The sequence below is a fragment of the Peromyscus californicus genome, unplaced genomic scaffold (genome assembly GCF_007827085.1).
Source record: "Peromyscus californicus insignis strain IS unplaced genomic scaffold, ASM782708v3 Scaffold_3__1_contigs__length_106647218, whole genome shotgun sequence".
Lineage (NCBI taxonomy): Eukaryota > Metazoa > Chordata > Mammalia > Rodentia > Cricetidae > Peromyscus > Peromyscus californicus.
The window spans coordinates 102,439,073-102,462,650 of NW_026294551.1; the positions used below are offsets into that span (position 1 = coordinate 102,439,073).

Here is a 23,578-nt window from a genome sequence, read left to right on the forward strand (position 1 = left end):
CCCCAGCAGCCTTCCCAGGTGAGAGGTTGAGGGTCAGGTTCAAAGTCTAGTTTGCACTGAAGTCTAATCTTGGATATGCCATGGGGCTCCCTCAGTCTGAAACCAGCCCTTCCTTCCATTCCTTTGAGCTGGGATGCCAGCCCTTGGATCCTGGGAGCCTCCCAGTAGGACTCAGTGTTCAGTCTCTGCTCCAGCCCCTAGCCTGATGATGCTGGTGTGCTCTTCCCAGTCTTCAGTCACTTTTCTAGAGCCACCTGTGATCCCTGCAGCTCTGGCTCTGAGGCACTATCTACCCTCTTGCCCACATGGCCCTGCCCAAGCTTCTGTGCACTACACTACCTCTCATGGCCAGCACTTACTGGCAAGGGCCTGTGTGTGTGTGTGTGTGTGTGTGTGTGTGTGTGTGTGTGTGTGTGTGTACAGGCCACACTACACATGGAGTTCAGAGGACAACTCTCAGGTTAAGTTCCTTTAACCACTAAGCCGTTTAACTCATCTTTTAGACAGTCTTAGTGAGCTGGCCCTGAAGATGACTCCACCTCCCAAGTGCTGGGATTTAAGGCATATGCGCCTTGAGTTGATTTCTTAATAAACATGCCAGACGGCCCATTGTGAAAACTGCCTGGTTTACTGAGCCCTGCCTACTCTGCTCATCCTTTTCAACCAGCTTTGCCTGGGAGCATCCCAGTGACCGCAGTTAGCAGGCTGGATGGTAGCTTGCCCCTCCCAGATCTGCGTCCACATGGAGCCTACCAATAGGTATTGGAAAGTGTATGGAAGCTAAGAATCACGGACTGTGCCGGACCAGAATTTCTGGAGCAGTGGCTAGTGCAGAGAGCCTGGTTCTGTATGATACATCCGGACCCAGGCTCTGTGCTCATCCTCAGCATCCTCAGTTCATCTGAGTCTGTAATCTCAGCGTTCAGAGGATGAAGCAGAAGGATAGCCCCCTCATCTAGCCCACTTAGTGCTACATAGAGCCTGCCTCGCTTTGACCCCGACAGCAAAATGAGGGCTCTACAGAGGCATCCAGCCAGGCTTCCACAATGGAGCTCCTCACCCTGGGTGGCTGTTCTCCGGGCATGCTCATGCAACACATACATATGAAGGGAAAGAGGGAAACCAGGAGAGTTCCTTGGAGACTCTTTATTTTCTGAATGTCCTCTTTGGAGTGGCGATGGGCATCCATCACTGGGCAGGCCTCAGGGTGGGTCAGGGGTGTGTCTGCTTGGGCTCAGGGCTCGGCTGGGCCACGGCGTCGTCCTCAGTGCTCTCCTGCTTCTCGGGCTCCATCAGCAGCAGTTTGCCTTTTACTGGGATCTGCTCCTCCTCCTCCTCTTCATCCTCCTCTTCCTCGTCATCCTCCTCCTCCTCTTCCTCTTCCTCCTCCTCTTCCTCCTCACCCTCTGACGACAGGGAGAAGTTGTCTTGACTCACACAGGCCACGAGCTTCTTCATGGAGGACTCGTGGCCACGGCTATGACCCGTGTTCTGGGCCGTGCCATGGCTGGTGCTGAGCTTGGCACAGCGGGAACCCATCACCCAGTCCTGTCTCTCTGGACTAGGAGGGAGGCAGCTTGGGCAGTAAGAGACTGTGAGGCTGGTGGGCGTGGCACTGACCTCACAAACAGGTTCCAAGGTACCGCCCTCCCCCACCCTGGAATCTGGAGCTTAGCTGACATTTTCCAGGAACAATGCATTGGCTCAGATGGCTCTCTGGAGAGGGCAGGGATGGGAGCTGATGGTTATCCCTTCCCCCATGACTAAACTTCTCTCCCTGTTCAGAGTGCTGTTCTGTTGGTGTAACCTGAACCATGAAAGGACTAGGAATGGTCCCTATGTGGCATTCACGAAAAGCAGACAGCAGCCAATGAGTCTCGTGTCAAGCTTTATTTGGCAGGTGGCTTTGCTCATTACTCAGATCTCATGGCTCCTTGGCAGCTCAGGGCTCAGACATCAACGTGGAATGGTGGCGTGGCCTCGCGTGACGTTGTTTGGGCAGGTGACTATTCGTTGGGCAGGTGACTTCCTTGGCTCCAGGCAGGATGGATGGGCCTGGGGAGGCTTAATGGCGCCTCCTACACCTCCTGCACCTGCATCTCCTCCTCCTTCGGGATCTTCTGCAGCCTTTGGGAAAGAAAGTTCTGGTTTGCTGGGCTACCTGGGAGGCAGCAGGGTTTGAATGGGGGCACTCCTACCTTGTTGGGCAGCTGCACAGGTGGCCAAGGTTCTGGGGTTCTGTGGTGCTTACCTCTGCGATGCCGCCTTCTGTGGCGGCAGGAGCGTCTCCTTCGCCTCCTGCATGACCGGCGCCTCCTGTGGATCCGGTATAGCCTCCTACGCGAGCAGCGCCGGTGTCTGTGGTGGTGGTGACCCCTGTGTGTCCTCCCATAGTCGTCCACGCGCTCGGGGCTTAGCTCTTGCCCCTGCTCCTCTTCTCCTCCATGTTCTTGCCCAGGCCCCTGGTGTGGACGCTCACTGGGGCTCCTCATTCGGTAGCGAACCATAGTGCTAGGAGATCAGGAGTCTCTGAGCCGAGGCTGCAGCTGACCTGGATGGGAGGAGGAGGACGAAAGCCTCACCACCTGCTCTTGGTGGTGATGATGGTCTGGTGTGAGGGGCTTTCTGGGGCTCATATATAAAGGGGAGCCCCACTGTGACCTGGCGGCCCACCCCTGATTGTTCCCACCCTGCCCAGTCCCCTCTGTGAGGGCACCACAGGCCGGGTTTGTAGCACTGGCTCGTAGTCAGTCACAAGAAGATTAATATGAGAGGGTCTCAGGGTGACCTTGAACTTTGCTCCCGGTCCCTTTGCCCTGCTGCATGGTGTGTGTCACGGTTGCAGAGCAGTGCCAGGCAAGCCACTGAATCCCCTCCCAGCCCCAGTCCGTGCCCTCATCCTGCCGAGCCGTGGGAAAAGCTTCCCACCTCCATGTGAGCTAAGGACAGTGTGACTGAAACGGCTTCTCCCGTAGGGGATAGAGTCTGGGTTGCTCAAGGACATGCTTCTCTCCAAAGCCGGTTTGAGTTTTTTGCTTGTTTTCTGTGTAACTCTGTCCTGGGACTTGCTCTATAGAGCAGGCTAGCCAGATCTTGCCTGCCTCTGCCCCATGTGCTGGCCTTAAAGGAGTCCTTTCTTTCCTAGGGCATACTTGAAACATTGTAACCCAACAGGAAAAAAATAAAACTTGTGCTTTTTACAACATGGTACCTTGATCTGCGTCCCCATCATGGAGTATATTGACGCAGTCCCTCAGGGAATCAAGTCCTGAGTTGTATTGTGTGCCTGGCATACACAAGGTCTTGGGGTCCTACCACAAAAACCAAAGGGTGATGACAACACTCAGGGTCCACTGCTGGCCTAGAAGGCCGAGCCTGTGGAGGCCCTGGAAGGTGAAGACTGGCATCTGCGCTGCTTTGCAGCAATCACCAATGGTTATCTGACCTCTTCATTCACACAAGGTGGCCCAGAGGATGGGGTCAGCAGAGGGCCAACCTTAAATTGACCCCATGGGCTTACCCGAGAAGGGATTGGTGATGGGACATTCACACAGATCCACTGGACTTTCTTGTTCAGCTATAGCCAGTTCCTGCCTGGCTTTCCGACAGTCTGTGTATGACTGGGGCCCATGATGAGGCCCTCAGACACATGTCTTCCCTAAGCCTTTCTGGGGAGGGATCTCGATGAGAATCTGTTATTGACAGGTCTGGAGCCCCTCACATGTCACTCACATCCCCCTTACCCACACTCACCCACCCTTCCCAGAACCCAAGAATCTAGAGGCGTGAGTGGGATGAGTTTAACATTTATTGACAGGTGGCATTGTTCCTTAGCAGGCTCCTGTTTTTCACTGGACGGTGGCATTTTTCAAGATGTGGCGAGAGGCTCTTGAAGTCTGGTAAATTTTTCAGGCAGGAGTTTTGATGGACTTGCTATTTTGTGCATCTAGTATCTTTTACACCTCAGGGTGTATCTGCGGCGGCGGCAGCACCCTAGGAAGGCAAGAAAGATGGTGAAGGGGGTGGATATATCAGGCTATGCCCAATCCCTGGACACCCCCCCCCCGACCCAGTCCAGCACAGCCCCCCTGCTCACTTTGCCTCCTCCGCCGGCAGCATCGCCTCCTCCGTCTGCGACATCTCCGCCTGCGGCGGCGGCATCTGCTCCTGCTTTTGCTGCGGCAGCATCGGTATCTGGCCATGGTGCTGGCTTGGCCGGGAGCTGGCTCAGAGCAGGGGGCACCACCTGGGTCGAGCCAGCCAACCTGTGAGCAGGTGGAATTTTGCGGGCTGTGGATGGAGAGCCCGCACCTTCTTCCTCTTATAGACACAAGGGGCCCCTGGGGATTATGAAGTCAAAGAGTGCCAGGACCTCACAGACCATGACCAGGGAGGACCTGTACCATGTCCAAATATGGGCATGAGAGGGGTGGGCAGCATTTTGGCATCAGCAGTTGCCTGTGTCATAGTCAAGAAGGATGGCATCCTCTTGAGCGTTCAGTCATTCATTCAACTTAGGTGCCAGTGAGCACCTGCCACACACGCCTGCTTCTGGGCTAGGCCCTGAGAGATAATCCGAGGCCAGGCAGGTGGGTGAAACAGCCATGCAAAATTGAAACTGTCAGAAAACACACATCTTCAGACTGCCCAGAGGATATTTGCTGAGGGAACTTGACCTTGTGAAAGTTAGCGGAATACCCAGTGGGGCACTGACAAGTGAATCCAGAGGGTCTCAGAGCTGCAGGAGGATCAGCTCCAGTGAGAACACTGGGGCGCTGTCAGGTGCATCAGCTAGGCACGTGGGTGCAGGCCAGCTTTTGGACATTACTAGACAGGAGATGAGTGTGGGTGATGCTGCTGGACCCTGCTTCCCAAAGGTCACTTCCTGTTCTGATTGCACCTTGGTTGCTGCACAGCCCAAGGGGGAAGCTGAAAGGCAGTTGGACAAGAAGCGGAGGGAGGGAGGCCCAGTAGGTGAGGGAGGCAGCAATGTGGAATCGACTGAGATGGAATGTGACCTGCTTCATGCCCCTGTGAACTTTAGGCTTGGCATCTGGTCACAGAAAAAGGGGCATGGAATGAGAGAGAGGCTCTGTTGTATTTTCTGTAGGAAGCCGGAGGCCATCAGTGTCCTGGCTCTAGGGGCACACTGCGGGGGGTGGGGGGGCAGAGGAGTGATGGGCATGCTCTCGCCAGCTGTTTCTAGGCGTCTCTGTCTAAAGATGCAGAGAAGCCTGAAAGGGAGCAGTGAGCAGGTGGATGAGGATGTGAACAAGTAGCCCGATATGGGGAAAGCCTCAGAGCCACCCCCACCCTCCTCTGTCATCAAGTTCTTCTCTTTGTTCTCAGAGTTGCCTCACCATCCAAGAACAGGGTTTCCCACATGACTTCAGAGCTCAAGCCTAAGAGAGAATGAGGCTCTAAGGAAGGGGTAGGTGCTCTCCAGAGAGAGGAGAGAGCTCGGGTTCCCCACCTCCAACCCACAGGTGTCACTAAAGGCTGCAGTGGGTGGAATAGAGTAGGCTAGGGTCAGTGTTCACTGATTCCTTCTCCATTAGCTTGGGTTTCTATGCAGGGCCCATACTTAGAGGGTAGACATTGTGTTTCCCTACCTCAGGATATCATGCCTTCACCAGCTGTTGAAACCCTCCACACTGGAGATCCCCCTCCCCCTCCCTGGCCTTGCCGTCAACCTACTCATTTTTTTTTGAAGATTTATTTATTATGTATACAGTGTTCTGCCTACATGCCAGAAGAAGGCACCAGATCGAATTATAGATGGTTGTGAGCCACCATGTGGTTGCTGGGAATTGAACTCAGGACTTGTGGACGAGCAGCCAGTACTCTTAACCTCTGAGCCATCTCTCCAGCCCGACTTACTCATTTTTTGTCAGAGTGGATTCGTGAGTACTTTAGACTTTGCTGCTTTTCTTGTTGCTGCATCAGCATGCCTAACAGAAGCAACTTCAGGGACGAAAGGTGCTTATTGTCATAGTCTAAGGATGAAGGGTGCTTATTGTCATAGTCTAGGGATGAAGGGTGCTTAATGTCATAACCCCGGGTTTTCAACCCACGACGGCAGGGGAGGCTTGGCACCTGGGGTGGTTCTGTCTGCAGGAGTGCTCGTAGTGTGGTGTGATGGTTGGTACTGTCAATTTGACAGGACCTAGAATCACTTAGGAGACAGATCTTTGAGCCTTTCTGTGTGGGTATTCCTAGATTCAGTTAACTGACCTAGGAAGACCCATTCTGAATGTGGGCAGCCCTGTCCCTTGGACTAGAGTCCTGGGCTGAGCACCAGCAGTCATCTTTCTCTGCTTCCTGGCTGCAGTTGTCATGTGAACAGCCGCCTCGCCCACCATGATGGACTGCACTCTCCTTACTAGGAGCCAAACAGCCTCTCCCTTGAGAAATTTTGTCACAGTGTTGACATAGACAACTGAACATGTGGCTTTTTCATCTCCTCATGGATTGGGAAGCAGAGACCTTTAGACCAGAATTGGAGGTGGGCTAACCTCCAAAGGTCGTCCTGTGTCTACCAGCTAGGGTGTGTATCGAAAGGTTCCATAACCTCTCAAGTCAGGGGACCAACTGCTCACACACATAACTTCTGTCACCTCATATTCAGATTTTAGCGATCACAACCTGCTTTTGGACCCTCCTAGCTCTTCCAGACTCATCTTGTATTTCCTGGTCTGGACCAAGAACCACCACATCTCCAAGCAGCTCCCTCAGGGTGGCATTAGAAACCAAGACATGGGCACAGGGTGCTCAACTGTGGGCCGCTGCTGCTTACACACCCTCTTAACGGTGAATCTCTGTGTGTGCCCCATGGCTATAAATTTTTCTAGATACATGAAAGTGTGTGTAATTATTTCCATATGTAACTTGGATGGTTCATTGTGACTGGAACCCTGACTGCATTGAGATACAAAAAATGTGTGTATGAGGGAGTTCTCAGAGCAGATTAGAACCAGAGGGGGCCCCCCCCCCCCGACATGATGAATAGTTCAGCTGTCAATATCAACCCATCAAAATCGGGACTGTGGAAGATGGAGCTTGGTTAGAGGAAGTGGTTCACAGGGGTGGGTCCTTTCAACTACATGCTGCCCTGGTCCCTTTCCTGTATTCCCAACCCCTCAGCTTCCTATTTCGGGGGGGTGGGGTGGGGTGGGGGGACATGTTGTATAGGATTTCACATAACTCTGCTACCATGATGTTCTGCCCAAGCCCATGAGACTGGTGACTATAGTAATGACTCTGTGGACCCCCAAATGCTGAAGTGACAGGCGTGGGCCACCAAGTCACTCATCCATTGTGACTTAAATAAAGCTTTTTTGCAGGAGAGCACCATCCCTGTTTCTTTCCTTGGAGCTGAGACACTGCAGGAAGACTTTTCCTTCAGCATGGGGCTAGAACACAGGTCTCTGCTGGCAAAGGGCTCTGCCACAGAGATACAGGCCGGCCTTTTTTTCTCCTTTACTTTATTCCTTCCTTCCTCCTCTTTTTACCATGAATATTAATTCCTGCTGTTTCCAAGTTCACCTCCCGGTGGTTACATATGTATCTTCAGCAGCACTAGCACCCCCAATGATGAAATGTTGCGGGGTGCTGGAGTTTGAAGCCTGGCATTATGCCCTATGTATCACACACACACTAGCTGTATTTACTGGGAGGGGCCAGGGGAGAGGAGAGAGAGGGAAGAGAAAATGTGACTTATGTGAACCTATGTGAAGGAGAAGGAGGAGATGACAGTCTCTATGGCAGTCTCAGTGCTTGGGGCTTCTTCCATGGTTGCTGTGCATTCCTTACATGGATAATTGTAACTACAGAGGCCAGGTCAGGAGCCATCTTCCCGGGGCCTGCAACCTGTGCACAGCACCTACCCTCCCAACCCTTGAACTCTTGGCCCTCCTCCCTCCATGTGGTGATTTGAATGTAAATGGCCTCCGTAATCCCAAAGGGAGTGGCACTATTAGGAGGTGTGGCCTTATGGATTTAGGTGTGGTCTTCTTGGAGGAAATGTGTCACTGTGGAGGCTGGCTTTGAGGTCTCATATATGCTCAAGATACTGCCCAGTGTTACACACCACTTCTTGTTGCCTGCAAGATGTAGGACTCTCAGCTGCTTCTCCAGCACCATGTCTGCTGCCATGTCCCACCATGATGGTAATGGACTGAACCTCTGAAACTGTAAACCACCCCAACTAAATGTTGTCCTTTATAAGAGTTGCCATGGTCATGGTGTCTCTTCACAGCAATAAAAATTCTAAGACACTCCACTTCCCCAGTGCTGGGGTTACAGGCATGTACAACCACAACAGATGTTTAAATTTGCCTTTTAACTGATACAAACATAAAGCCAGTGCATATCAATAGGGAACCATATAATGGTCCCGTGTGTGCTTACTGTAACATTTAAACCACAGTAAAGCTATCATTTCCCTCAAACACCCATCATATCTTTTTGTGTATGTGTATGTGTGCCATGTTTGCATGTGGTCAGGTTCCTGTGTGTGAGAGCATGTGTATGTACTTGTGTGAGTACATGTGTGTGTACCTGCAAAGCCAGAGGTCAACGTTGAATACTGTTCCTTAGGAACCATCTACCTTGGGGTTTTTTTTTTGTTTTTTTTTGGTTTTTTTTTTTTTTTTTTTTTTTTTTTTTTTGCCATCTCCCCAACTCTTGTCATTTCTTTATGGTGGAAACATTTGCTCTTCTTCCTTGTGGGCGTTTGAGGGCATGGAGTTTAAGAATAAGGAAAGAACCAACCAGAAGTGTGGGTGACACACACATTCAGTCCAGCACTCAAGAGACAGGAAGATCTCTGTGACTTCCATGCCAGCCAGAGCTACATAATCAGGCTACATAGACCCTGTCTCAAAAAGGAAAAGAGAAAACAAACCAAGCATAGTGGCTAGTGCTTATAATGCCAACACTGAAGGCTGAGGCAGCAGGATTGCCATGAATTCAAGGGCAGCCTAGCCTACACAGTGAGACCCCTGTCAATCAAAGCAGGGGCTCGGGGGTGGCTCGGTGGGTAAAGTTTTTGCTTTGCAAGTATGAGGATCAGAACTTGGACCTTCAGGACAGGAAAACTTAACATTTTAAGAAGCAGGTGCAGTTGGCTAAGCAATGTGGTAGAGAGGGGTCAAGGGGCCATGAAGGAACCCACTGCCCTGGATCTTGATGTGAGTGATAAAATAGCCAGAAAGCTGGCAGGTAGTTCCTGTGTGTTCCTCAAGGACGAGCGAGCCAGGCTCTGCGGCCCCACACACCCACAGGTCCCATAAGGCACTCTTCTGACAGGAAAGAGAAACTCAGTGGCCAGCTGGGGTTCATTTGCACTTTCCCTGCCCGCCCTCCCGCCCAGTGTCTGCTTTGTGGTTGGCTGTTGCAGCTAGCTGCTCTAAGGGAAAGAGGCCAGCAGCAGTTTCCAGTCAGCCCTCTGCACAAGTGTACAGTGTTCTGCACCCCAGGATGGCTGCAGAGTCTGGGGAAACCCAGGACAGCCGCAGAGCTGAGGGAACACCACACAGTACCCACAGCCCCAGCAGCAAATCGCTTCATACCCAGGCAAAGAAGATGTTCCTTCCAGCAACAGCCTGCTGCAGGAACTCAATGTGAGCCAGGGCCTCAGTTTCTCCGTCTGCAAAAGGGTGCTAAAGCCCTTTTCTTGCACTACAGTAATACAAACATCTGTGCTGGGATATCAGAACAAGAATGCAGAAATACGAATGGCTTAAGAGAAACTATTGTTCTGGATTAAAATAGAAGAAAGCAAGCCAAACCCTGCCCAATATGCTCATCTGAGAAGAGAGGGAAGCTGGGCTGAATGCACACTGCATCTCCTGTTGCCATCCAGATTGGGATACAGGAAGGAGGGTGAACACAAGACACACGGTCTTTGTCCTGCAGGTCACAACATGTGTGAGTAGTCTCTTTGCAGTTAAAGCAAAACAAAAAAAAGCAGTGAGAGCTAAAATCTCTGAAACCATCTAGAGTGGCACTTCCCAAGCACCCATGAGGAGGTCTTTCTGCAACACCCGTGAGGACAGGTCCCCGGGCCCAGGCACAGGGTTGTATGTTTAGGAGCTGTGAAAAGAGGGAGGCGAAGCTTGTCTCCCACACCTCTACTGTTCAGGAAAAAGTTTAGGATTGGTGTCATCATCCCCAGTCCAAGGAGAGTGCTCTAAGCTCAGCCCTTTCTGACTCGGTGGGTCAGAGTGACACTCATCCCCAAGACCTGGAAATGCTCATGTTAGATGGACCAACTGAGGCTGGCAGAGATAAACAGCTATGGACTTAGGGAGAACGGCTACAATTCCCTGTACCTAGAGATGTGACAAGCCCTGAGGGAGAAGTTTTGACAGATGAACACAAGTTTCTCCAAGACAAGGGCCAACTATGCCCTCAGCTGCAAACTCCAGAGTCAGAGAGCATAGAGGCAGAGAGGAAGAGGTAGAGCCAGACAGGCAAGCTTGTCCGAGGTTCCGTTGCCTCATCCAGCAGGGTGAGCAGTGCTAACTTTGCAAGCTTCATGGAAGGGTAGAAAGCAACAGAGCGGGCTGGCAGGTATACAGAAGGCAGGGGACAGTGGCCATGCAGGGTGCCACCTTTCTGTCTCAGCTTTGCTGGGTACAGGACTTGGTCTCTCTTTGATGCATCTAATTGACACTCTGGGGCTGTGGAAATTACTCAGGCAGCAAAGTATTCACTTCCTCAGTATGAGGACCTGAGTCTAATCCCAGAACCCACATAAAAAGCCAGGTGTAGTGGCACACCTATAATCCCAGCACTAGGGACAGGAGGATGCCTAGGACTTGCTGGCCTACTCCATGGCCCCAGGTTCAGATCCTGTGTCAAAAACTGATGTGGAAAATGATTAAGGAAGAAACCAGATGTCTGACCCCACACTCACGTGTACACATACCGTAAATAAAAATTCACATTCCACAGATACTTATTGAGTGCTTCTGATGTGTCAGGCACCAGGCAGGGGCTCCCTGCCTCAGTTTCCTCATCTGTCAAGAGACCATAGTGATGGTCCTTGCTTTATAGGAGTTGATGTTGACATGCTGATCAGGGAGACAAGGAACACAGGCATAGCCTGGCCTGCCAGGTAGGTTTTGAAACTCTTTTCTCAGATGGGCCATACTCTCCCAGTCCTGAGCTTTGTTGTGGAATTTTAAGATGTGTTACATTCATTTATGATGTAGAATATTTGCTTAATGATGCAAAGATGTGTTGCATTCTTTTATGTTGCATTTGTTTAACTCTGTGAAGCTGTGTTACTGTGCCTGCCTAAAACACTTGATGGTCTAATAAAGAGCTGAACGGCCAATAGCTAGGTGGAGAAAGGATAAATGGGGCTGCCAGGCAAAGAGGATAAATAGGAGGAGAAATCTAGGGAAAGAAGGAGGGAGAAGGGGGAAGAGGACACCAGGAGCCAGCCACACAGCCACACAGCCACACAGCCAATCATGGAGTAAGAAGTAAAGAAAGATAAAAAGCCCAGAGGCAAAATGTAGTTAAAGAGAAATGGGACAATTTAAGTTAGAAAAGCTGGCTAGAGAAGTCAAGCTAAAGCCAGGCATTTATAAGTAAGAATAAGTCTCTATGTATTTATTAGGGAGCTGGATAAAGAGTAAAAAAAAGCCAACTACACAGCGTCTGGTCCTCTGTGGTGCTGTGCCCACCCAGTCCACAGTGTGTCTATCAAGCCCGCTGGTGAAGTTAGCTGTGACAGGGTTTTACTAGGTCATAAGTCTCCTCTTCTTGGAAGGGAAGTTCTAGAAACTAATCGCCAGCAAACAGTGGCCCTCTAAGGACGAACCTTCCCATCCTCGATCACCTTGATCACATTGCCTCTGAAGCATGCTTCTTCTACTTTTTTCCAAGATGAGGACTAGAGCCCACAGATTCTGCAGATACTGTCCAGTAGTCTGTAGGCAGGGCAAAGTGGCCACGCCAAGTTAGACACACTTGTGGAATTCCCAAACCATGAATCACCCATACTTGCAGCCCAGAGAAGCCAAAAGATTTTTTCAAGGACATGTAGCAATTGATTTAAAATCATGGGGTGTTTAATATTCCCACAAATCAATAAAAAATGCCAGCAAGGTCTCCAGTGGATACAAAGCCATGACTGTATCCTATTCAAGTCCTGGGACTGTGGTAACAAATGTTTGGTGAAGACACCAAACTGTGTGTCTTCTCTTATGGTTCAAAACCAAGGTTTCTGTCACTCTCGGGGTTTGGGCCTTTCTGAAGCCCCTGGGCAGAGTCCCTTGCCGGGCTGTCCAATTCTGGGTGCTGCTGCAGGCTTGGGGCTCTCAGCTTGCATCTGCCTCGCTCTCGTGTCCACCTCAGCTTCCAGCAGCCCTCTCTGGCCACTTGGGGTGGAGTTGGAGCTTAATCCAGAATAGTGCCTTAATGGGGGTGTGGTGGTGCACACCTTTGGTTCCAGCACTCCGGAGGCAGAGGCAGGCAGCCCTCAAAGAGCTCGAAGCCAGTCTGCTCTACATAATGATTTCTAGGACAGCCAGAGCTGTCTAGAGAGAGCCTGTCTAGGAAAAAAAATCCACAGCCTATCACATCTGTACATACCCTGCCTCCCCCCATATAAGGTCACCGTCAGAATGTTGGGGGCCAGAACACTGACCGATCTTTGGGGTCCCACTACATGTGGGATGCAGATAAATAATAAAGGAACCAGAGGAAGCTGTCAGAGGGGCAGCCAGGTGTTAGCCATGGCGCAGCTGTAGCGTGTGGCCGCTCATGGTGCACATCCACAGGTATGCCATCTATAAAACCCTCAGGTTTGGGGAGACACTGGAGCGCCCCAGTTTTGCGGGTATCTCAATAAACACTGGCAGGCTAAGGACTCTGCTGTGGCTCTTGGAGTCTCCTGTGTTCGACAAGCAACCAAAGCTGCGATCCGGTGGCTTCAGCCTTCCTCCTTCCTTCTTTGGCCTGGTGTGCCTCCACCCCCACCCTTGCACCTCTAGACAGTACTTTGTAAATGTGCTATGTGCACCCCCCCACCCCCACCCACCCCCCATTCCCCACCTGGGCTCTTTCAGTCCCTGGAGTCTAAATCCTGTACTGCCTCAGGGCCTCTGCATAGGCTGTTCCCTCTTTCTCACCTTAATGAAGGTCTCTTTTTATCCACTGAGACCTTGGTGGAAGGCGATGAGCCTGTCCTACAAGCTCAGGCATTGCCACTGTGACACCCACTCACAGTCCTTCCCTCAGCATCTGTTTGCTGCCACCTCCGCGTGCCACCCCAGAGGGGCCCTGAGGAGCCTTCCAGTGTGCGCTCCTCATTGTTCTCCCACAGGCTCAGGGCCCAGCGGCAGCTTTCATGGAATCCCCAGAGCTGGAAGGAAACCATGGTCCCCTCAAAACCATCTTCCTGGGAACAGGGTCCCATGCTGTCCATGTAGATTCTCAGGGAGGCTCACATGGCTGTAGGAGCAGGAGGCCTCGCTGTGTTTGAAGCCGCACTGAAGAGCCCGGCATGACGGCACACACAGAGGCTGAGGCTAGCCTGGGCTGTAGAGACCTTGTCTCCAAAAACCAACCAACCGGGGGTGGCGATGAAAATGGCGCAAGCCCTGCTTCTTCCCCACTTTGCCCTCATTTTAACCTTCATGTCATGGAGTATCTGGGGACCCTAAGCAACAAAAGACAAGAGCTTAGGACTGCTCCCACGGTGCCAGGCATCCAGCAGGGCTCCACGAATGCTTCTGGAAAGTCAGATCCCACCTCAGCTGTCTGTGGGTCCCTGGACTTCAGGGGTTCAGTATCAGCCAGGAGTGATAGCACACACCTTTAATCCCAGCACTCCGGAGGCAGAGGCGGCAGGTGGATCTCTGTGAGTTCGAGACCAGCTTGGTCTACAAAGCAAGTCCCAGGACAGCCAGGTCTACACAGAGAAGCCCTGTCTCGGAAAACCAACAAATCAAAACAAAAAAGAAAGAGGTGTAGTGTCTACCGCCCTCGACCGGAGGAGTGACAGCATGGGAGAGTGTCACCTGGAAGTCAGTGCAGAGCTGGCTCCCTTTCCTGGCTCCCCAGACACGTGATGGAATGTCATCCAACAATAAAAAGGAACGAAGTCCCAGGTCTGTGCGAATGCCATGCTGGTGAATCTGAAGAACATTCCAGCAAAGCCAGCAGAGTGAATGTTCCTGTTTAAAGGAAAGGGACAATCTTGAGGGATGACAGATGGGAAGGCGGTGATTCTGTATAGGCACGGGGTGTCTTTTAGGGGTCATGGAATGTTCTAGAGTTGACTGTGATGCTGGTCACACAGTTCTATACATAGGCTAGGAACTTTTGGTGTGTTGTAGGTGGGGTCACTGGGCACATGTGCACCTACACACATGTGTAAAAATCAAAGATTGATCTCCTGTGTCTTCTATCACCCCACCTTATTTTTGAGACAAGGGCCTGTGACTGAATCTGGAGTTCACCGATTGGCTGGGTGGACTGATGGATTATATGGACCTACATTTGGCTTTTTACATGAGGGCTAGGGATCCAAATTCAGATCCTCAAGTGCTTTTCCAACTGAGCCATCTCATCTCCCCAGACTCTATTTTTTTGTATTTTGTTTTTGAGACAGGGTCTCATGTAGCCTAGGCCAGCCTTGAACTTGCTATGTAACGGATTATGACCTTGAACTTGGGACCTCCTGCTTCCATATCCTGAATGCAAGGATTTCAAACTTGTGCCACCATCCTCAGTTTGTGCAGTACTGGGGATCAAACCCAGGGCTTTGTGCATGCTAGGCAAGCACTCTGCCAGCTGAGCTCCATCCCCAGCCCCTAGAAACCCTTTGGGACAAAGTATGCGTCACATAGATTATAGCTCAATGACTGTGTGAAGAAAAAACAAATCCCCAGCTTTCCTAGCTCCAAGGAGCTGCAAGGAACAAAGAGGACCTGCCCAGACCAATATGCTTCCTGGTGGCCACTGGCCCCTTCCCCTCCCTTGGTAAAACACGGCCCCCTGGGACCACCTCAGCCACGAAGCCTGAGATGGTGGCAGGAGGGGCTGCAGAGTGCTGAAGTGCAAGGTCTCCTGCAAGAGCAGTGTGCTCTGATGATACCGTGGGGCATCTCCACTGCTCCTTGTGAACTGTGAAGCTTTGCGAACCCTCTGTCCAGACCTCGTGCTGGGGTCTTGGTGTCACTAACCCCGGGGACATGGGTTACACCAAGTGAGCGGCTGTCGGAAACCAGCTCTACATACGTGTTAGGGAGAAGCAAGGCAGAGAGAAACGACCTGTGTGAAGGGGTAAGAGGCCCTGCCCAACTGGACTCTGGAACCCATGCCGTACGCCTGTGGGAACAGAGGAAGCCTTCACATCTTGGTGTCTTCTGGGGACTTGGGAGAGGCTGGGGGTTCAGCCATACTCCCAGAGAATGGCTGCTTGGAGACTCAGCTTTCTGAGTCTGGGGTATTGTGTGCTTGGGGCTACTCCCGAGGGAGTCTGTGATGGTGACAATAGTGACAGTTGACACTGACTCAGGTTCTCTGTGCCAGGCCCCGCTGCATGCCCAGTGTCCACACATCCTCTCACCAGCCCTTAGGAGGGCCCTGAGCTCCTGCACATATCCAGAGGCTGTGAATCAGGATGGGGGCAGCACTCACGGAAGGACACAGCTATTCTTTAATCCTGTCTGGCCCGATGTTCTGCAGGCCCCATTCCTTGTCACATTTGTGGGTGACATAATGGACTAAAATGATGGTGTTTGTCACTGTGCTGTGGAGAACAGCTAAAAGGTGAGGGAGCTGTCACTAGTACATACATAAAGTGCTACACGAATGCACAGTGGCCCCAATGTGACTAGTGCCACTAAAAACGAGGCTCCAAAAGTCAGAGGTGGTGGTGCACACCTGTGATTCCAGCACCTGGGAGGTAGAGGCAGGAGGATTGGGAGTTCAAGGCCAGCCTGAACTATCTGAGACCCCTGTCTAAAACAAAAACATAAAGACAACTTGGAGGCTCTGAACTTTGTTCATCCCTTGTCCCACATGAGAACGCAGCTGAAAGACGCCATCTGTAACTCAGAAAGTAGAAACCTCAATATACACTGGATCTGCCAGCACCTTGATCTTGGCCTTCTCAGTTTCCATAACTATGAGAAATAAACCTCTGTTGTCTATAAACTACCCTGCCTGTGGCACTTGGTTATAGTGCCTGAACAAAGAATATAATTCAGCTCTGGGGGAAGAAAGGGATTGTGGCACAGGTGAGCCTTGAAGACTTTGTGTTAAATGAAATAAGCCAGGCAAAAAAAACATGACTTACTATATAACTCAACTTATATGTCTATGTACTTAGTAAAAACAGGAGTACAGAATGAGAAAGTGGAGTGGGGGTTGCCTGAGGCTGGGGGCAGGAACAGGTGAGTTACTTTTGATGGACTTAGTGTTTCATTTTCACAAGATGAAGCATTCTGGAAACTGTTCACAGCAACATGAATGCCTTAATCTGCTGAGAATGGCTAATGAGAAATCTTATGTATTTCACTGTCATTAAGATTCTCTTAGTGACGGGTGGGATGGGATGGTGGTGCACACCTTTAATCCCAGCACTCGGGAGAGAGAGGCAGGTGGTTTTCTGAGTTTGAGGTTAGCCTGGTCTACAGAGTGAGTTCCAGGAGAGCCAGGCCTATACAGAGAGAAACACTGTCTCAAAAAAACAAAAACAAAACCAAAAGAGTCAATGAATAGGATGTGGCACAATGCCCCAAGTCCATTCCTTGAATGGACTGACGCATGCGCACACTCTCATGACTCCTAGATCAGACTCTCCCGCCAGAGAGAGTGCTTGCCTGCTATCACACGTGGTAGAACTAGAACCATGGAGTGAGTGACTCCTCGTGTGGTTCCTTCCTCTGACAAGCCAGCTGCGTGCTTCCTCCTGTTGATGGCAGTGGTTGGGATCCAGCTTCTCACCACCATGCAGCTTCTCTGTGTGCAGGATCACTGTTGGCTTGTCTTTCCTGCTGGGGTCTGTTCCCACATTGGAGCTTTTGGGAACAGCACTTACAAGATTAACTTGTGCATTTCTATTCCACACTGTGCTACCAGGAGAAAAATGGAGGCGCAGTATGAAGTGTAGGTCTGGGTGGCTTGCAGTCCCTGCTACTGAGGAGGCTGAGGCAAGTGGGTTGCTTGAAACAACACATCAGAGACCAGACTGAGTGTCACAGCGAGACCCTAGCTCAAAACAGGAAGAATGAACAAACAGGCTGGGGCTGACCTCAGTGGGAGTAGTCAAAGTAGGAACCGAAGCAGAACAATGAAGGAACAGTTTACTGACTGATGATCGGCCACCTGCCTAGAGATGGCATTGCCCACAGTGGGCTGGCCCCTACATCAATTAGCAATCAAGAAAACGCCCCCACAGACATGCCCACAGGCCAATCTGATGGAGGCAATTCCTCAATTGAGGTTCTCTCTTCCAAGTGTGCCACACTGGCAACCAAATTAGCCATCTAATTGGAAAACACGTGGCTCTCTTTGTCTTTAGATACCTTAGAAAGGGGGACTCAAGGCTGAAGACTACACATCTGTTCGCTATGAGTACCTTTTAGTCTCTAAAATGCCCCATCCAAACAGGGAATGCTGCTTGCTACCTCCATTGCCATGTAGATGCTTATTTGTTTGTTTGTTGAGACAGGGTGCCTTGTGACCCAGGCCACCCTGGAACTCACTATGTAGCTGAAGATGACCTTAAACGTATGACCCTTCTGCCTCCACCTTCTGGTGGAATAAAAGTCTTTCCCAGTCAGCTTGTTTAGAATGTGCTAGATGACAGGCGTGGAGCTTGAAAGAGATTTGGAAACTCAGATTCCACTTCATACCTCCTGGGGGGTGGGCAAGATGTGCTCTCAGGACAATGTATTTTCACTGGATTCCCCAAGGGATGTGAAACCTAAGGCTTGTTAGAGCCATTGCCCAGAGCAAGGTAGTAACCATAGGATGGCCACAAACTGGCCACTCTCTAGATGTGCCCCTCACACTCAGTATTCCACTGCCTGTTGCCTGCAGGTCTTGGCCTGAAGTAAAGCTCAAGTCTAGCTGGACAGCATTTTAATCCTGGGACTGGACTTGCAGGGAAATCAGCCGGCCTCTTCCCAGGGCTTCAAAGCTGCCAGCCAGTCCTTCTTGAATTTCACTTTCTGTTTCCTGGAAAGGCCTGGCCTTCCCTGTATCAGGCTCCACCCGGGTCCCACCACCCAGGCACCTACAGCACATGGTGCCCTGTCCCAGGCTATCAGATAAGAAATGCCCCTTTTAGGTGTCAAGGTCAAAATTATACACACACAGCCCTACCACTGGAAGGCAGCCAAGTTCCAAGTGACTCAGCACAGCCATGTTGTGGTGGTGAACAGCTGGAAACAACTGTACGCCCAGTGTGGTGGGGTGAAATTGAACATCAGTGCACCCATACCACAACCCACAAGGCTGATGATGGCACCCTGCAGAGGAGAGCAAGGTCTGGTCTGATGTAGCCGATATTCTTATTCCTCCCCTCAGTGGGACGTGCCATCCTGTGCCAGCAGGTACACTGCACTCCTTCAGAATGGCCCCTGAAACTGAACACTGAACTGTCTTCAGGAGCCCTGCAACCTGGAGCAGGTAGGAAGGCTTCTAGCCTGTGGTTTCTGCTGAAGCCTGCACAGATGTGAGGGTTGAGTGTTTGTTTATTTTTTGTTTGATGCTCTGAGAGTCATGATATAGTCAAGGAGTTTCTGGTCCTCCTGCCTCCACCTCCCAGAGGGTAGGCCTACAAGCATGCGTTATCACACCAGGTTTACATGGAGTTGGGCTTGGACCCAAGGCTTTGTGCTAGCAACCACTTTACCATGCAAGCCACAACCTCAGTCCCCATCACTGGTTCCAGAAAAGTCAGCAAAACAGTGGCTTTAATCTTGGGTTAGCTTCCTGGGGCGTGGCCTGTGGTACCCATGGTCAGAGAATTGAGTTGGGTAACAGCAAGTTTGAGGCCAGTCTGGACTATAACACTCTGCCTTGCTGGGTGGTGTTGCATGCCTTTAATCCCAGCACTAGGGAGGCAGAGTCAGGCCAGCCTGGTCTACAGAGTCAGTTCCAGGACAGCCAGGGCTACAACAGAGAAACCCTATCTGCACAAACATAGGGATGTTGAGTCTGGATTCCTATGTCCCATGTAAAATGCCCAGCTCAATGACATATATCCATAATTCCATCACCGGGGAGGCAGAAAGAGGTGGATCCCTGGGACTCACGAGCCAACCAGCCCAACCTACTTGGTGAATTTGAGGTTCCACGAGAGACCTTGTCTTAAAAAAACACAGTGGAGGGGCTGGAGAGATGGGTCAGCGGTTAAGAGCACTGGCTGCTCTTCCAGAGGACCTGGGTTTGATTCTCAGCACCCACATGACAGCTCACAGCTGTCTGTAACTCCAGTTCCAGGGGTTCTGACACTCACACAGACAGACATGTATACATCATGCAGGTAAAACATCAATGCACACAAAATGAAAATAAATAAATCATTCAAAAACAAAGCAAAAACAAACAAACAAACAAACAAACAAACACCAAAAGGAAAGCACAGTGGAGGAAGAGCCGCCAGCGCCTGTGGGCCAGGACCTGTCAGTAAAACGGAATAACTCCAACGGTCAGGTCTAACACACTGCCCGGTACTGTTCCAGGAATTTATAAACTTGATACACGGTAAGCCCTGTCTCAACACCCAAAGAAAACAAGCCCTCTAGCTGAATCCATAAATTAATGTTCTTCTGTGTGTAGGTTATACCTCCATAAAAGAGTCTCCACACAGGCAGACAGATTGTTTTTTCCTTTGGGGGCTGATATTGGATCAGGCAACTGAAGAATATAAAGTAAGGGAAATGGAAAGCCCAGTTCGAGAGCGTCTGGAGATGAACCTGATGGTTTGTGGGGCATCCAGGCACAGTGCCCCCTGTCTCGCTGGTGCATCCCGCTGAGGGACCAGCTGGAAGGCCCTGCATCTGAGCACCCCGCCCCTCGCAGAGAATGTGGTCCCCATGGTGGCCTGGAAACAAAGCCACCCACTTCGTTGCTTAGGGCTGTGGGGGAGGATGAAATTGCTCTTCCCAGAAGAGGGATTAGGCTTCAAAGGGAACAGGCAGGGGCAGGTCCCTGCAGTTGCTGTATCACAACAATGGGACACCCTCCTCTGGTTCAGCACAACCATCTCTCCTTCCTGTGCAGTGAGTGACCCTGCTCTTCACTACCTTGCTAGCCACTGACGGCTTTTTTTCCCACTTATGCTCTCACCCTGGTCCTAAAGGGCCATGCAACTGAGTGACACTGACCATGTATAGCCTAGCATGGCCTGGTGCTCTTTATGTAGCCTAGGTAGGCTGGCCTCAAACTAGCTATCCTCCTGCTTCAGCTTCTCAACACTATGTGCCTGTAGAACCCATATGTGAAGTCTGATTGGCTCCTACTTGATTTTGTAAAAAGCCAGCAGAGAGCTGGATGCAGCTCAGTTAGTAGAATGCTTGCCTAGCATCCTAAGGTCCTAAATTCCATTCCCAGAATCTCATAAACCCGGCACACACTGGTAATCCCAGCAATTGGGAGGTGGAGGCAACAGGATCAAAAATTCAAGGTCATCATCAGCTACACGATGAGTTTCTTTTTCTTTCTTTCTTTCTTTCTTCCTCTCTTTCTTTCTTTCTCTCTTTCTTTCTTTCTTTCTTTCTTTCTCTCTTTCTTTCTTCCTTCCTTCTTTCTTCCTTCTTTCCTTTCTTTCTTTGTTTTTTTCTTTTTTGGTTTTTTGAGACAAGGTTTCTCTATGTAGCCTTGGAGCCTGTCTGGAACTTCCTCTGAAGGAAGACCAAGCTGGCCTCGAACTCACAGAGATCCACCTGCCTCTGCCTCCCGAGTGCTGGGATTAAAGGCATGCGCCACCACTGCCCGGCTAACACAATGAGTTTCAAGCCAGCCAGGGTTACACAGAGATACCCTGTCTTGAACAAAACAAAACAAACAAACAGAAAACAAAACAATGGAATTCCAACAGTTGGGCTTTATACACTGCCTGGTGCTGTTCCAGGGACTTATAAACTTGCTGAAATAGGTATCCAAGGCCACTCGACTTCCACTGCAGATGCAGGATTTAAGCTAGGGATGGCTCCCTCGCCTACATTTTGTGTCTGAGGCCAGTGGTTCCCAAGCTCCATCAATGTCACCCAGAGAGACTGTCTAGGGCTCTGAGTGCGTTCCTGGCAGGTTCCAGGAAAGCCTTCAAGAGCCCTGCCCTTGGCTCTCGTATGCCCTTGTCTTTAGCTGTGTAAAAACCTCACTTGCTTTTCCCTCTAAAGGTGTGGTTAGGAATCAGTCTGGGAGCCCCACATGGGACACTGATGAGGAGCCGGAATTGGAGCTGTGTCCCATCTCAGGGCCAGGAATCCTTCTGACCTCCTCTATCTCTGGGACACCAAGGAGGCCCCTGGAGCGATTCCTGGGACAGTACCTACTTCCTCTATGATAGCATTTACTGAGTGTGAGACAGGGTCTTATTCTGCAGCCCAGGCTGCCCTTTAACCCTCTATACAGCTCAGGCCTTGAACTTCAGCAACCCTCCTGCCTTAGCTGTAGCCTGGAATTGCAGGCGTGAGCCACCGTGTCTGAACCATGCCTGACATGTGTTTGTGAAACAGTTATTGGTCACCGTCTAGGTTCTAGGCAGCTCCTGCCTGATGTCTCGTGTGAACTCCTTTTCTTCTCTGGGTGTCATGTGTGGTTGTGTGAAGCTGCAGTTGCAGGTGGCTGTAAGCTGGGGACTGAGCTTAGGTCTGCTGCAAGTGCTCCGGACCCAAGCCATCCCTCCAGTCCTCTGTTTTATTTCAGTGTGAGGACTGTTACACCCTCCTCCTTCAACGAGGGAGAAGATGGGGAATAGACTCGTGGGGATCAAGGTTTGCCAGCTCGGGTCTTGTCAAGGACATCCATTTCAGAAACAGGTGGGACAGAATGCTCCTCCGGGCACTGCCCCAACTCCAGGAGCATTGGCTAAAAATTGCAGGCATCCTCCGTCCTCCCTGCAAATCCTCCTGAGAACCTGTGGCTGAACCTTATTTGGAAGCAGGGAGGCTAAACAGAAGAGTCAAGAACCCCCAAATAAGAACATTCTGGATTTAGCACTGATTCTACATCCAGAGGAGCATGGGCATTGTAAAAAGCCAGACACAGCCCTGCATTTCCCAGGCCGGCCCATTCCTATGGCCGAGGCTGCAGGCTTGTTCTTGGTTTGGTGAAGGAAACAGAGTCAGTGGGCCATCCTGAGCAAGTCTCCTCCACAGCCTCACCTCAGCCCCCACCACACAGCTACTGAACCTGTTTATTAGCCCTGATTGCCAGTTGGGACCCCTACAGGCCCCACAGGGAATGTAAGGAGCCCACACCTGCCTGGAACAATAGCAGGCAGATCCTGTCTGGCCCGGAACCCCTCTATAGTCATATCTGCCCAAGATGAGTGACCTCAGACAGACCCCTCCCCTGGGGCTAGGTTTCCTCTCCCGGGGTTTGGTGGCGTTCACAAGGTCCTGCCTGTAGACACAGCAGCTCAGGCTGTTAGACATGGTTTTCATTTCCTTTAACCATGTTTTTACTAAGCATCTATTATGTGCCTGACTGGCTGCCCGGCCCCTGTTAAGGGAAGAGGGGTATTGTGAGTAACATGGTGGTGAATTTAGTGTCAGGAAGCTGAGGTCCACAGAGGTTAAGACCTGTGCGGCTGGCACCAAGTTAACCCACAATCCCCGTGGCCCAACCCTCTTTAGAGCGCGTTGCTGCAGACTTCTGGTGGGTAGGGTGGGTGAACACGCTGTCTGAGGGCAGGTGGTTTAGGGTGGGATGGGACACAGGCAGAGGTGCTGAAGAACCGGAATGGTTGCCCTAGGTGGCAGCTAGGGGCAGAGCAAGCGACTCTCCTGTAGCCAAATGAGTGTGTGTGTGTGTGTCCATGAGGTCAGGGAGCCCAGCAATGGGGGCCACTAGTCTGGTCCTCACTTGTTTGCTAGTGTGTGTTCACACTGACTTCCTGTAGATACAACTTGAGTATCAGGAGCTGGGAGTGTGTGGACCTGAGACCAGGGACAGCAAGCCATGTGCAAGAAGAAGAGCCTTTGGGGCTGAGTATGTGCCTATGTGTTTGATGTGTGCCTGTATATGTGCATGCATGCATGTATGCATTTTGATATGTACAAGGTACACATTCGGGTCTGCTTGTGTATGTATCCATGTGTTGGTGCATGTTCACGCACATGTGTGCCTGTAGTATGTACCTGTGTGTCCATATGTACATGTTAGTATGTGCAGTGTATGTGTGCACATATTTAGGTCTATCTGTGTATGTGTCTATGTGCTAGTGCATGCTCATGCATATATGTGCCTTTGTGTATGTTCACATTTGCCTATATGTGCAATACATGCATGTATGCATGCAGAACTGCTGAGTAGCTGCTTGTATGTATTTGTGTGCATACATGCGTGTGTGCAAGTTCACTTGAAGGTATCC

At 50.9% G+C, this 23,578-nt stretch overlaps 3 protein-coding genes across 3 annotated transcripts in view; 1 reads left to right on the top strand and 2 right to left on the bottom strand.

Annotated features, from left to right (window-relative positions):
• Positions 1 to 23,578, top strand: part of Rmi2 (RecQ mediated genome instability 2) — a 45,434-nt gene that overhangs the window by 2,584 nt on the left and 19,272 nt on the right. The window lies entirely within an intron of this gene.
• Positions 1,212 to 1,554, bottom strand: Prm3 (protamine 3). The gene has a single exon (XM_052759473.1). The coding sequence runs from the start codon at positions 1,537 to 1,539 to the stop codon at positions 1,213 to 1,215; it is 327 nt and encodes a 108-aa protein (XP_052615433.1). The 5' UTR covers positions 1,540 to 1,554; the 3' UTR covers position 1,212.
• Prm2 (protamine 2) lies at positions 2,068 to 7,128 on the bottom strand. The gene has a single exon (XM_052759471.1). The coding sequence runs from the start codon at positions 2,505 to 2,507 to the stop codon at positions 2,079 to 2,081; it is 429 nt and encodes a 142-aa protein (XP_052615431.1). The 5' UTR covers positions 2,508 to 7,128; the 3' UTR covers positions 2,068 to 2,078.